The following is a 14048-nucleotide window of genomic DNA, read 5'->3' as shown; positions in this document are numbered from 1 at the left end:
TCTCAGTGGCCACTATGGATACAGATTTCCACACTCATTTTACAGGGATGATGCAAATTGCAAACTTAAACTCAAGGCCCTAGCTGGGTATGAATAGCTTCTACCAAGTGAGTGAGACTAGGAGGACCTCAGCTTTTGAGAGCTGTGCATTCAGGTAGTAACGCAAACAAGCTGTCTGCTTGGCTGCTAGAGGCTCACTGGTGAAGCCAGGCTGCTCAGGGAAGGACAGGGCCGTGCGGAGCTACTGTAGGAAGAGCAGAAAGTCTCCCAGTGAACAATCGGTGGGAGGTCTCTGGTTGTGCTTTTGTATGGAACTTTGCAAAAGTTGCAGTGCAGAATGAGGCAGGATTTCCTGCCTCATTTCTCATTTTCAGGTGCAATTTCTGGGCTTTTCCAGCACTGCTCTCTGCTCTTAAATGTAAACTAGACCCATGGGGGAACTAAAACACTGAATAAACACACACCAACTTTGGAGAAGTTCAGTTCCTAGGATTATGGAGTTGGGGGTCTAGGGGAGGTGTGAAGGAAGTAGTGACTTATTCCACTTTCTTGATCCTCACATGAGCTTGTTCCTCATAATAAGTGCTATCTCTTCTGGCTTCATCCAGGTGATACGCATCCATGCAGGTAATGAGAAGAGGAAAAATGACAAGTTTTTTGTAAAGTGGAGAAGGGAACTTGAGTGCATGAATGGCTTTACCACATCTCCCTCTTGCTCCAGAGTTGGCTCCTCTTCGTCCAGATGGACAACCAAGCATCCTAAATCCCTTTCAGCAGGCTGCTTCTCTCCTCCCAAGATCCCACGGGCAGCCTTCAGTTACTGCCCGAGGTGGAGCAGAGTGGGGAACGCCATTACTCAGAGCTCCCTTTGGTGCTTACGAGATACAATCATCTTGGGTGGATGGAGCAAGAGAGAGATTATGTGGAGAGCACTGTAGCTAGGACACCAAGTCCACACTGAGTCCTTGTCTTCTCTAAACCCCCCTCCCCGTTGCCATCTATCCAATCCATGTGACTTTAACTACGCAAGTGGGGTGGCTGAAGTCGACGCGTTCACCGTGGCACCTTGCGTGCAGTAAGGTTGGGGTTGGGGGCTGCTCTCCCTTCAAAGCGGCTGCTCTTCTCATCCTGGTGGAGTACTGGCCTCCGCAAGACAATGCTCAGAGGTCACTTTATCACGTCTAAGCAGATGCAGTAGATCGATGGCCAGTGGGTCGATCCCAAGTGTAGTGAAGATGAGCCCATGGAGTTAACTAAGTGATCGAATTAGGTACACTTCAGAGGAGTGGGGAAAATGATTCAGACAAATGCTTTGGTGACCTGTGCCCTCTGTCTGATTCAACGTGTGTGCGTTCACATGTTCTTTCATTACCATACAACCCAGTGGAATTCCCAACCAAGAAGTACCACATGATAAAGGATAACAAGGGTAATTTTAATTAGCACTGTGTCTTGCTGTGTGTTCCCCCAGCCCACACCTTTGCCTTGCTTGTGTCGGATTCCTTGGGGACTTCCTGCATGTTCATTAATGTTCATTAAGCTGTATATCTCCTGTTGTCATTCACAGATGTTCTTTGCTCTTCTCTTAGTTATGATTGGGAAACTGGTATAGGTGGTGAAGCAAGTGGTGATGCTGCGCTTAGCTACGCATTTATAACAACTGTTTAATGCAGACCGAGATCCAGACTGCTCTGAAGCCTACTCAAACAGCAGCCCAATATTTTCAGATGAACATTTTGGAAAAAAAAATCTAGCTTTGGTTCCCCTGAAACTGTTCATGACTGTGGATTACTTCAGCGGATCGTTTTGTCTGGGGAGAACATGGAAAAAGTCAAAATGTTTCGGGTTGACTTTTTTTAAACGAACTCTTTTTCAACTTTTTCCTTGCTAAAGGACATTTCACTTAGAAGTTTAGCTAGCTGGGTCTGAAACAAACCAAGACTAAAACAACAGCAAACCACCAAAAAGCAAAATGAGGAGAGGGGAGAAAACACTTTTGTGTTGAATGAAACAAACAGATTTTAGATTTTTTTTTTTTTCAGTTCTGTTGCTTTTGGGGGCTGGCTCAGTGGTTCAGGCATTGGCCTTGTAACCCCAAGGTTGGGAATACAATCCCTGAGGGGGCCTTTCAAGGATCTGGGGTAGGTTAGTTTTCTTTAAAAAAAAATTGGTCAGGGGTGGTGATAGGTCTTGCTGGAGCTGGACTCGATGGCCTCTGAATGTCCTATCTGGTTCTAGGCTATGCTGACCAAACCGAACAAGAAATTCTTTGCTCAGCCCAACCAATGGCAGGTCCGGAGTTCATTCTGTATGTGCCAGTGGAAATGAGAGGGATCTGACCCAGGGATCGATCTTGGGCTATCTGGCCCAGCTCAGTGTGATAGCAGAGGATGTTTCACATGGTTAGGAAGTGCCAATCAGCTCTAATTCCCAGCTCTACTCTGAGAGAGAAGGAGGCATTCTGGAGCCTCTGTGCTCATCCTGAGAGGGGAGGAGGAGAGACCCTTGTAGGATGTCACTGTGTGGCCAAGCTGGGGCAATGCATCCTCGGTCCCTGCAGCCTGAGTTGACCGATGGCACGCAGGCGAGAGAACCTTCTCACGTTGGTTGTTAGAGCAGATCAAAGGCGGGATCGACAAGCTCAGGAACTTCTCGGGGAGCCAGAGCTGTTAGGAGGGGACTGTGATTCTTCTGACCGATGTGTTCATTCCTCAGTCAGTGTTTGAATACTGGGTATAGTGAGCCTGCCAACTGGCAGTGGGGCCTTCCAGGGAGCAGGAGTGGTAGGAGCTAGGGAAGGGTGGAGGCACATGATCGTATGATTCCATACAGGCCTCTTACCAGTTCAGCAGGGACAGATTACAGGGCTGAGACCAGGCCACCAACATGGCAGGCAAAGAGGACAATTGCCCTGGATCCCAGGCAATTAAAAAGGGCCCTGGGGCACCAGCCATTGCCACTGTAACTCTGCTAAAAAGCATCTCTTGATTGAAAGATGATTTTGCATGAGCCAGGCAGGTTCTCGGGGGGTGGGGCGGTTACTGGGCTGCAGAACCTGCATTGGGCAGGTGATGCAACCAGGAGATGCTGCTGCAGGCAGGTTGGGTCTGGGGAAGGGAGAGGAGGCTCAGTGTGGCTGCCGTGGGCTCATCCCAGCAGGTGGGGGACCAACCTGGCCTGGCCCAGGGCTTCTCTTGTGGGACAAGGAGGGAGAGGTGTGATTTGGGCTTTCTGGGCAGGAAGTGGGGCTTCTGGCTGAGGGAGTTGGGGTAACCCCTGGAGCCCTGAATTGCTGTTGATGGGCCTGGCCTAGATTTAGAGCTACTCTGGGGGTCTGAGCCAGCTGCTTGCACAGGTGGTCCCCGCCTCTTGCACCTGCGCATCAGCCGAAGCTTGAATTCACGCTGGTGAATTGCTGGTGGGCTACTTCTGTCCTTGCCTTCAAACAAACAGCAAACCTTCTGTGGGCTTGAAGGCCAGCCCACAACGCTCGCCACCAGAGGAGAGCTCTGTGCAGGGAGGAAGGTGCTGTGCACATCAGGGAGGCAGGTGACCTGAAAGATGGACTCTGGTAACAGCTTCAGCCAGAAGTACTGCACCAGAGAGCCTTGCTGAGCAACCGCCATGTGACACCTTCCATCAAGCAGTAGTGGCAAAAGTACCCCTGTCCACGCTTTGCTGTGGCCAGTGGCAAATGCCACCAGTGCACCTCGGAGGGGGGCCTTTGACCAGAGCCATCTCGGTATTGTTTGAAACCCATGCATCATATTTTAAGGTGGAACCCTCTCCAGCAGCCTGGTTACCATCAATGGCTACTCGTTGTTAGGAAGGAAGAGGCTGTCGTTAGAGTGGGGCAGAGCTCTGACAGCTAATCGGCGGCGGGGGTGAGTCTCTCTCAGCCACCTGTGATCATCCGAAGGGTACTATGGGACTGGGTGGAATAAAGAAGCAGGAGGTTGTTAAGACAGAGTGCCCCACCCCCTGCTGTGGCTTCCTTTTATGAGTCAACGTGGGGCTTGACTCTGACAGGATTGTTTTGAGGAGTTGTCAGCAGTTTGGCAGGGGTGTTGAGCCTCCGGGGCTTTTACTGCAGCTGTTCAGCTACCTATTATGTTCCCATTAAAGGACTCAGCGTATTATTTAGGTGAAGCTTCTGTTTTCCTCTTCAGCGTGCTCCCGTCGGGTGTCTGCCAGGAGCACAGATGTGGGGAGGGGAAGCGTGGGAGGGGGTGCGTGTGTGTGCACTGTGGATTGTGGGGGAGTGGTGCCCTCCCGCATTTTAGAGCGGTCGCTGTTGAGCTATCGCCGCTCTTTGCTGCCTGCCGTTCTTGCAAGGGCCAATTCCAGATTATTGCCTTTTTTGGGGAATGCTCTTCTCTGGCAGACAATGAGCCCTCATCGGCAAGTCAGCGCAGATCCCCTCTGGGCGAGGCAGGAGAGTTGGGAAACTCCTGGGGAAAACAGCTGCTGGGTGGTGAGAAGCTCATTACCAAAGCCAGCCCATGAGTGCAGATGCTGCTGGGGGCCTGGCTGCTCCCGTTCGAGACCCTTTCCAGGGGCACAGCCCTTGTTGTTATCTGAGAGTTACAATGTCCAGGATGGGATGGATGCAAAGTCCTTGGAAGTGAGTGGAAAGATTCCCACTGACTATGGATCTGGCCTTATGTTCAGGGAGAGCACAGGTCAAAGCAGAGGAATCTCTACCCAGAGAGGTGGTGGAATCTCCATCCCTAGAGATTTTTAAGTCCTGGCTTGACAAGGTCCTGGCTGGGATGATTTAGTTGGGTTGGTCCTGCTTTGGGCAGGGGTCTGGACTAGATGACCTCCTGAGGTCCCTTCCAGCCCTGGGATTCTAATTCTATGATTCTCTTAACAAATCCACTCTGCAGCTAAATGTAGGTCATAAGGTGAGTATGTGCAGCTGAGCTAACAGGTGGCCATGGACATTGGATGTGAGCCTTGGACTTCCAAGGAAACCCTCATTTGAAAGGTGCTGTGTCTTATCCTTTCCCAGAATTCATAGGGGGAGCTCACAGGGGCCCACGAGAATGGTCCATCATTCGCCAGGTCCTCTCCCTGGGGCTGACCAATAAATTCACAGAGTTCTAGGGCTGGAAGGGACCTCAGGAGGTCATCTAGTCCAGCCCCCTGCTTCAAGCAGGATCAACCCCCACTAAGTCATCCCAGCCAGGACCTTGTCAAACCAGGACTTAAAAACCTTGAGGAATGGAGAATCCACCACCTCTCTAGGTAACACATTCCAGTGCTTCACCACCCTCTTGGTGAAGTAGTTTTTCCTAATTTTTCCTAGTTCTAACCTACACCTCTCCTCCTTCAACTTCAGACCACTGCTCCTTGTTCTGCCATCTGACACCACTGAGAACAGTTTCTCAACCTCCTCTTTAGAGCTCCCCTCAGGAAGTTGAAGGCTGCTATCAAATCACCCCTAAGTCTTCTCTTCTGTAAACTAAACAAGCCCAAATTCCTCAGCTTATCCTCATAGGTCTTGTGCTCCAGCTCCTTAATCATTTTTGTTGCTTTCTGCTAAACCTGCTCCAGCACATCCACATCCTTTTCATACTGGGGGGCCCAAAACTGGACACACTATTCCAGATGTGGCCTCACCAGTGCTGAATAGAGGAGAACAACCACTTTTCTAGAGCTGCTCGAAATGCTCCTCCTAGTGCATTTACTATGCCGTTAGCGTTCTTGGCTACAAGGGCACACTGTTTACTCATATCCAGCCTTACATCTGCCATAACCCCTACGTCCCTTCCCATCATACTGCTGCTGAGCCAGTTGGTCCCCAGCCTATAACAATGTTTGGGATTCTTCCGCCCACGGTGCAGGACTCTACACTTCTCCTTATTGAACCACATCAGCTTTCTTTTGGCCCAGTCCTCCAATTTATCCAGGTCCCTCTGGATTCTCTCTCTACCATCCAAAGTATCTACCTCTCCCCCTAGTTTTGTGTCATCTGCAAACTTGTTGAGGGTGCAACCCAGTCCCTCATCCAGGTCATTAATAAAGATATTGAACAGACCCAGAACCGAGCCTTGCGGCACTCCGCTTGAAACCGACCACCATCCAGATATTGAGCCATTGACCACTACCCGTTGGGTCCGACCTTCAAGCCAGCTTTCTATCCATCAGGTGCCGAGGAGATGGGGCTTTAATGCCCTGCTTTGCCCCAGACTCCCTGGTGAGTCGCTTAGTCTCGGGCCTCCATTTTCTAGCTGTACAATTGGGATATTAGCACTGCTCTACTTGCCAGGAATTAGATGGCTGAGGTTATGGTGCTCAGCTACGGGGCACTGGGGGCCATCGAAGTGCTATGAACAGCTGCTGGTGCAGTCAGTGGGTGGTGTGGCCAGAGCACTCATTAAAACCCAGCCTGGTGCCCATCAGAATTTGGCCCTGGTTGGGGAGCTTCTGGGAGTCCCTTCAAGCCTCTTTTAATTATTTTGTTTCCTGTTCCTCTCTCCCCCCTTCAGATGTACAACGGGACCCTTAAAAGAGAGACAGACAACCGACGCTTCAGCTCTTACAGTCAGATGGAGGGCTGGGGCAGCCGGCACCACAGCAAACCTATCTGCAGCCCCACCAGCCCCAGCACCAACTACTGCCTCAAGAACAGCCGGAGCGAGCCTGACCTGTGCTGCGAAGCTCCTCGGGACACGCTCCGGAGAAGCCAGCTGGGAAGCCGGGGAGTGCACAAGGCCACCCTGAACCGCCAGAGCATGTACAGCAGCTGCAGCACCCACCATGGGACCACGAGGAGACCGCTCCCGTCACGCAACCTCTCCTGCCCTTCGGGCAACAAGCCGGATGTATTGTACGCCCAGCCCGTGGCAAGCGGCAGGCAAGACGGGCTGTACGTCCACTCTATGTCCAGCTCCAGGTGAGTTCCTGTGTGCCCGTGAGCTTGGGATTAGTCTAGAGATTAGACTCTGCAGAAACAGCAGCCCTGGCCAGGACTGAGGCTTAGTGTCTCTCCTGCTCGTTGGCCCACTTGGTCTTGGCGCTCATTTCCCTGCCACAAAAGTACCATTTTGCATACTGCGGGGCCAGTGTCCAAATAGCCGGACTCTGGGGTCCTTCCTGAGGGTCTGTGCCCGACAGGTGTCGGCAATGTTCCTGCTAATGTTTTCCATCCATGGGCAGAATAAATTTTATATACACCCAGGCCTGTGTGGATGTGCACCGCCAATAGACACACAGGCTACCCACTGTGGGTGCTCTGCCAATCAGTTGGGTGGCAGCTGACTGTCCTGAGCAGCTGCCCGAGTGCAGAACGCTGGTGCAGAATTCTCGCTGTACCCCTGACCCAAGTCTTTGCTCAGACAGCACTGGCAGATTTCTGCAGCAGGCTCGCCTGAGTAAGGATGGTCAGACACTCAGTAAGGGCTTTGGGATTTAGTTCCTCTGGGAGCTCCCCGCAAAGAGGACAGAGTGAAAGACTTTTAAAATCTGGTCCCAAAGTGTGCCGTGATATGTTCTACTCTGCTCAATCCCTCCCTGTAACCAGGTGCAATCCCAGCAGGTGCTCGCTTACTAGTGCAGAAAGCACAGAAGTACAGTGCAGAAAGTACAGAAAGAGAAGCAGAGCTCCTTCATGTCCTAAGCATCGGCATGAAGAGATTGGTGAGCCTCTCTTGGCCTCAGGAGGTGAAGCTCTGAGCAATGGCTCAAACCTGCCCCGTCTTACCAGACATTTCTGTTTGTACAGCCCCTAGCACAATAGGGTCCTGATTTATGAGTAGCGGCTCCTCGGTGCTGCCTCACTGCATGCAATTAACTCATCGTTACAATAAAAATAGCGATCGCCTAACTCAGCCTGAGATCATGAGCAGAGGTTGTGAAAGGTCCATTTCTCATTTGTAGGGCCAGTTCACGCCCCTTGATCACCTTTGAATTTTGACACGACTTTACACACTTCCTTGTTGAAAATTGTCCACAGGTGTTTAGCAAGGTCTGAGATGCCATGAAAATGGAGGCTGGCTCATTGATGCATTCATCATCATCATCACCACCATTAATAACCATGGGCTCAGCGCCCGTTGGCGTCCGATGCCTCCGTCGCTGTTTCCTTCCATCTTCCCCTGCCCAGTGCGGAGTGGCTTAGTTTCTGTAGACCAGCTCCGCACCAATCTGCTATATCATCTATCCATTCTCCATGGGCTCGGGCTCTGCTCCTCGAACCGTCCATTATGCCAAATACCAGGGTCTGACTTTTAATTCGTTGTTCATTCTGGAGATATGACCAAATAGCTGTAACTTCTGTTGTGTAACTGTCTGCAGTAGGTTCCCTTTCAGCTGTATCTTCCTGTGTAATTCCTCGCTGGTGACCTTCTGCATCCATCCTATTCTCAGGATCTTTCTGTAGCAACTCCGTCTCGAAAGCCCAATGTCCTTCTCTTCGAATCTTTCATTATCACCCGTCTCACATCTGTACAACATGCTGCTAACACACATGTTTTTCAAGACGCCCTGCTTCATTCCTCAGCTAATCACTTTGCTTTTCCAGATCTTATCCATCACTTTTAAACTCGCTCTTGCTCTCACTATTCTAGTCGCTGTTTCTTTCTTACATTCTCAGTCATACGTTATGTTGCTCCCCAGATACGTAACCTTCTCTGTTTTCTAGTTGAATCCCCTCCCTAATGATCTTCCTTCCTATTTCCTTGTCTCCAAATACCATTGTCTTCATTTTATCAATGCTCATAATCAGTCTGTATTATGCATGTACAGCCTTCACCATATTTACATAAGAACGGCCATACTGGGTCAGACCAAAGGTCCATCTAGCCCAGTATCCTGTCTGCCGACAGTAGCCAATGCCTGGTGCCCCAGAGGAGCTGAACCGAAGACAACGATCAACCGATTTGTCTCCTGCCATCCATCTCCCGCCTTCAACAAAAGGCACCATACCTTACCCCTTGCTAATAGCCATCTATCGACCTAACCTCCAAATATTTATCGAGCTCTTTTTTAAACTCTGTTAGAGTCCTGGCCTTCACAGCGTCCTCTGGCAAGGAGTTCCACAGGTTGACTGTGCGCTGTGTGAAGAAAAACTTTCTTTTATTAGTTTTGAACCTGCTACCCATTAATTTCATTTGGTGTCCTCTAGTTCTTATATTTACAGTTCAAAAACCTTACTCGATTTAGCCGTGGCTTTCCCTGTGGCTGAATGGCCCCTTGCTCAGAACACGATGTAATTGCTTTGGGATGGAAAGCTGACATTTACGTAAATAACGAGGCGTCCTGCAGCACCCTAAAGACTACGTTTAGACAGTAGCTCGAACTCAGAATAATTTATGCAATTTGTTCAATGCAAATCGTGTAAATTATTTTGAGTTACTTTGTTTCAAACTTAGTGCCCTCCAAACGGCACCGAGGTTCACAATAAACAGCTATTTCGAGGTTTTCTCTACTCCTGTCATGACGAGGGGGTAATAGAAACAGAATACCGCACTCAAAATTGGGTGAAAACTCCCGCAGTTGTTATACCGGGACACATTTGTGTCCTGAAATAGCAACAATAGTCTAGACAGCCTGACAGATTTATTTGGGCATAAGCTTTCATGGACAAAAACCCACTTTGTCAGATGCATGGAGTGGAAATTTCAACACTGTTTAAAGGTCTAAAAGACTCCTCGTTACTTTTGTAGATAGACTTAACACAGGTGCCTGTCTAATATTTACAAAACTGAAGCAATTCACTCCAGGAATTTCTGATCAAGGAGTTAAGGCCAACAGCTGAGTGGCTGTAGAGTGAAGAAATACAACAGTTGCAACAATGAAGATGTTTTCTGCATAAGGGGGATGTTGTCTTTAAGTAACTGGTCCCGGGAGGGTCCCTGTTTCTCTAACAAAAGACATTTTCCCATATGTAGAGTTACTTGTAGTTATGAAATGATCTGATTCCTTGAAGAATATGTTTGGTTTTCTGACGATTTACACTCCTGGGAGAACTGCTCTTGAGTCAGAGTTGCTTTCCAGTGTCAAACGTCCCCTGGTTAGGGAGTGGTCCCCTTAGTATCACCCTCCCAGCTTGGGGTGTGGCTCACCCTGCAGAACTGGTTCTGAGCTGGGAAGCACTAGAAGCACTAGACCTGGCTGGGAAGGTGTCACCCTGGTAGAACTGGTTCTGGATGGAGGTTTATTCAGTTTAGAACTGATGTTTGCCCGGGGCGGTTTGTCCTCCACTGTCAAGCTACAGGTTGAACCCCTCTAATTCAGATCTCTACTGGCCAGCAACATCCCTAATCCAGCATGGTTTTAGTTAGCTGGACACCTCCCCCCATGGGTGTAGCCAAGTTTCCCATGGGCCAGTAAAGTTTGTTTATAGCCACCAGTCCTGTCCCTCAATGTTCTATGCTGCTATTTAGCTGTAATTGACCCCGAAAAGTCTTCTAAGAACCCAGTCGGCATTGGTACTGGTCTAGACAATATTGACCTTCCATGGTCCAGCAAATTCTCTCGTTCAGCATCAGTCAGGTCCCAAAGGTGCCGGACAAGAGAGGTTCAACCTGTAGTTTAGTTTGGGGTCTCTAGGAGTTTTTACTAGGTCTCTCTTGTAAAAGTTGCTCTGTCTAGCAAGAGTTGAGTTTGAGGGGCACATCTTCCATGTAAATCGAATTAGGGGGTTGCTCCCTTTGAAAAGCTAGTCCTGCCTGGAGGCTGGGCAGAAATCTAGTTCTGATGGGGGTTGTTATTAACTTAGGTTTGGTTGTCACCCAGGTGCTTGATACATTTTGCAGAATGTGTTCTCACCAGGGACATGCCATTTCTGCAGAGGTGCTTCAGGGTAGGGTGCTGTTGGTTCTAGAAGGAAATTTAGTGGGAAAATTTTGTCCCTTAGCAACATTGACAGTGTTTTGTTCTTTTGTAAATACAGACGTTTCTTGGGCATCTGTCCCAATCATTGAGAGCTGTTATCTTTGAGGAACTAGATTTGGCTGGGTAATGGCTATTGTTGAAAAACTTGCCCTGGTTATGGTTTTGTCCCCCGTGGACTCATGGTTCTTAAGAAGGAGTTTCCACCTTGCAGAACAGGGACTGTGTAGGGTGTTTTCCTCATACTAGGAGAGTTTGGTGTCAGAGAATAAGGTGTCTGCAATGAAACTCTGGTCTTGCTTGTCAAGTGGTCTCCCTTGAGCAACTGGACGTGGTTATGCCATTGAAGAAGTGGTTCTGTTGGGGATCAGTCCATTCCTCACTATAGAACTGAGAGGGCTTGAGGTATTGCCTCCTCTGGAGAACAGCTTCTGTGCAATTATCTTCTTTTGTAACTGGGTTTTCTATTAGGAGAGTCTCTGGACTGATGGTCCTCTCTGGAGATAGTCCTGGTTTGGGGGTTTTCCACACTGCAATACTGGCCTTGTTTGACTTTTCCCGGTTGAGAACCAATCCACATTAGTGATACAGACATTGTATCACTACTAGATTGACCTTTATTGGGTTGTTTTCTCTTTTGGAGAACTGAACAGTCAGGAACGGACCCCCTTGTAGAACTGGTCCTGATGTAAGTGCTATCCTTCCTATAAAATCATTCCTGGACAGAGAATTGCTGCTACTGTACAGCTGGTCTTGTTTTGAATGATCCCCATAGTCCATCTGGTTCTGTTTCTACCTGTTGCATCACCCCCCAGAAGAACTGGCTGAGGTTGGAGAGGTCTTACTCTGTAATAGGTCCAGCTTGGAAAGTATAAACCCATCCTTTCACCTTGGCTTTTCCTCAGTAATTCTAAAGCTACCTCGGTGGGGACAGGCAGATGATACACAGGAAGGAAAAGGAGGAGGAGGAGAAATAATAGGAAGTAAAAGGAAGAATGGGGTGGGAGTTGGATTAAAATAGAACAACAAGCCCAGTGTCTCTTGGCCAGAGAAGATGGAAGATACTGTCCCTTGACCTCCTTGGCGTGGCTAAGTGCATTAGAATTGTAAAGCTAGTTGCACTGAGTAGTGCCTTGTGGAGAACTGGATCTGGCCAAGGCATTATTGTACTTCTAGAACTATTCTTGCTGGTGTGTTTTCTCCCCTCGTGGAATGAGTTCTGTAGGAGACAAGTCTTTCCCTTCTAGAAGTAACCTCTCTGTTGTGCAGTACATTCTGTATGGGAAGGACTCTGCTCAGATAAAACTGGCCCTGGCTGGAAATCGTTCCCCTTCCCTCTCTGGCTAAGTGGCAGAGTGTTGTCCCTGAAGGTTTGGTTTGTGGAATTGTTCTGGTAAAACAAAACCTGGTTGCAGGTTTTCTCCCATCTCCTAGAACTTGTTCCCTGTGGAGCGCTGACCCCTTGCAGAACTTACTCAGATTGTGAAGTTGTTCCGCTTGTAGCACCTGGTTTGAGTTGAGAATTATCCCCCGAGAAGAGCTGTGCAGATTTCCCTCCCTCTCCACGCCCACTGACCAGGTCCTAGACAGACGGTTTATTACTAACAGCTGTCAGCCAGACTCAGACACTTTCGGCCCATTTAACTCACTGCAGACATCTCTTTGCTTAGCTCCTTTCTCCCTCACCTGGGCGTAAAGCGTGATATTCCTGTTCTCAGCCCTGGGGCATGGTGGATCTCATTGAGTCTCAGGGCTCAGAGAATGCCTTTTACGGCTATTCTAATGCCTTCTGCAGCTGATTAGCTTCCAAGTAGTGTCATTTGCATATCCCTAACCTGGAGCTCTTCGCAGTCAGTTCCCCTTCCAGTCATATCATACAGTGTATCAGAGAGGTGACCGTGTTAGTCTGTAGCTTCGAGAACAACAAGAAGTCTTGTGGCACCTCGTAGACTAACAGATATTTTGGAGCATCAGCTTTCGTGGGCAAAGACCCACTTCATCAGATGCATAAAAGGCATTCTCTGAGCCCTGAGACTCAATGAGATCCACCATGCCCCAGGGCTGAGAACAGGAATCTGATGAAGTGGGTCTTTGCCCCCGAAAGCTGATGCTCCAAAATATCTGTTAGTCTATAAGGTGCCACAAGACTTCTTGTTCACCATACAGTGTGTCATCCAGAGCCAGCATTCACTCACACTCATTGCCACCCCCTTGGCTAAATGGTCTGGAGTGACTCTGCGACGTTAAGGGCAAACTTCCCCCACTCCAGGGCCGCCAGATCCAAACTGAATGCCACGAGCAATTAGAGAAGGGCTTGCTGTATGTAGGAGCGAGTGGGCTTTTTGTCCCTCTCTAGGCGGTACACAAGAGAACAAGAAACCATTACAAACCCTAGCTAAGGTAGTTGCGCCTTAAGCGCAGGCTCTCCTGCTTTTAGCACTTCAGGTCCCAGATTCAGACCCTACCAAATTAGGTCAGTGGTCCCTGATTCAAGCCTTCACAGTGGAGTGTTCTCTGCAAGGAGGAATAGGTGAGTTCTGGTCCCTGTGGACCCTCCTTAGCATGAGGACTGCTGGAACAGTGCCGGCCATAATCCAGCTGTGTGCTAAGATCTTCTTTCAAGACGTGGTTGACAAGTTTGCTTTACCCTCACTTCTGCCTATAACTGAATAGTAAGAGGCTAAGATACATCTGCTGCATGCAACTTAAAACGTGTGGCTGTGAAGGGGGCTTTCGGTGGCAGCGGCATGGGGTGAGCGTTTTTCCCCCGTTGGTAAAGCGTACGTGCTCTGTCACCTCAGGTGCGACAGGTGGTGGGGCCCGAGCGGAAGTTAGATAGGGAATAACTGGCAGAGGCAAACTAAAAATCTGTGAGAAGCCAAAGAAAAGGGCCAGCAGTATCAGACTGGGGGCTTTGGAATGGCAGCAAAGCTATTGACTTGCCTGGGATCCTCTGGACTCGTTGCCTTGCCAAAGTGCCGTGCAAAGGCCAATGAGTTCATCACTGTGTCTGTGTGGCTAACACAAGACATCCTGGTGACACGGTCAGAGCTGTGCCACGCTAGCCTGGCCTGTGGGAATTGTGCCCGAAGGGCTGGAGGAGCTGCAAGCCGTAACCACGGCAATACAAGTGATTCTTACAAGTAAGAGCTCCGCACCTCGTTGAGCGAGCGCCGATAAAGCCAGTGGAGTGTCGCCTGCTGCAGCTA

At 49.3% G+C, this 14048-nt stretch overlaps 1 protein-coding gene across 1 annotated transcript in view; it reads left to right on the top strand.

Moving 5' to 3' along the window:
* Positions 1-14048, top strand: part of PKP1 (plakophilin 1) — a 54685-nt gene that overhangs the window by 15308 nt on the left and 25329 nt on the right. The window contains exon 3 of the mRNA XM_074977448.1: positions 6495-6901. Coding sequence (XP_074833549.1) covers positions 6495-6901 — 407 coding nt within the window. The remainder of the gene's footprint in view (positions 1-6494; positions 6902-14048) is intronic.

The sequence above is a fragment of the Carettochelys insculpta genome, chromosome 26 (assembly GCF_033958435.1).
Source record: "Carettochelys insculpta isolate YL-2023 chromosome 26, ASM3395843v1, whole genome shotgun sequence".
Classification (NCBI taxonomy): Eukaryota; Metazoa; Chordata; order Testudines; family Carettochelyidae; genus Carettochelys; species Carettochelys insculpta.
The sequence above is the reverse complement of the archived record's forward strand: the minus strand, read 5'-3'. Positions and strand labels throughout refer to the sequence as shown.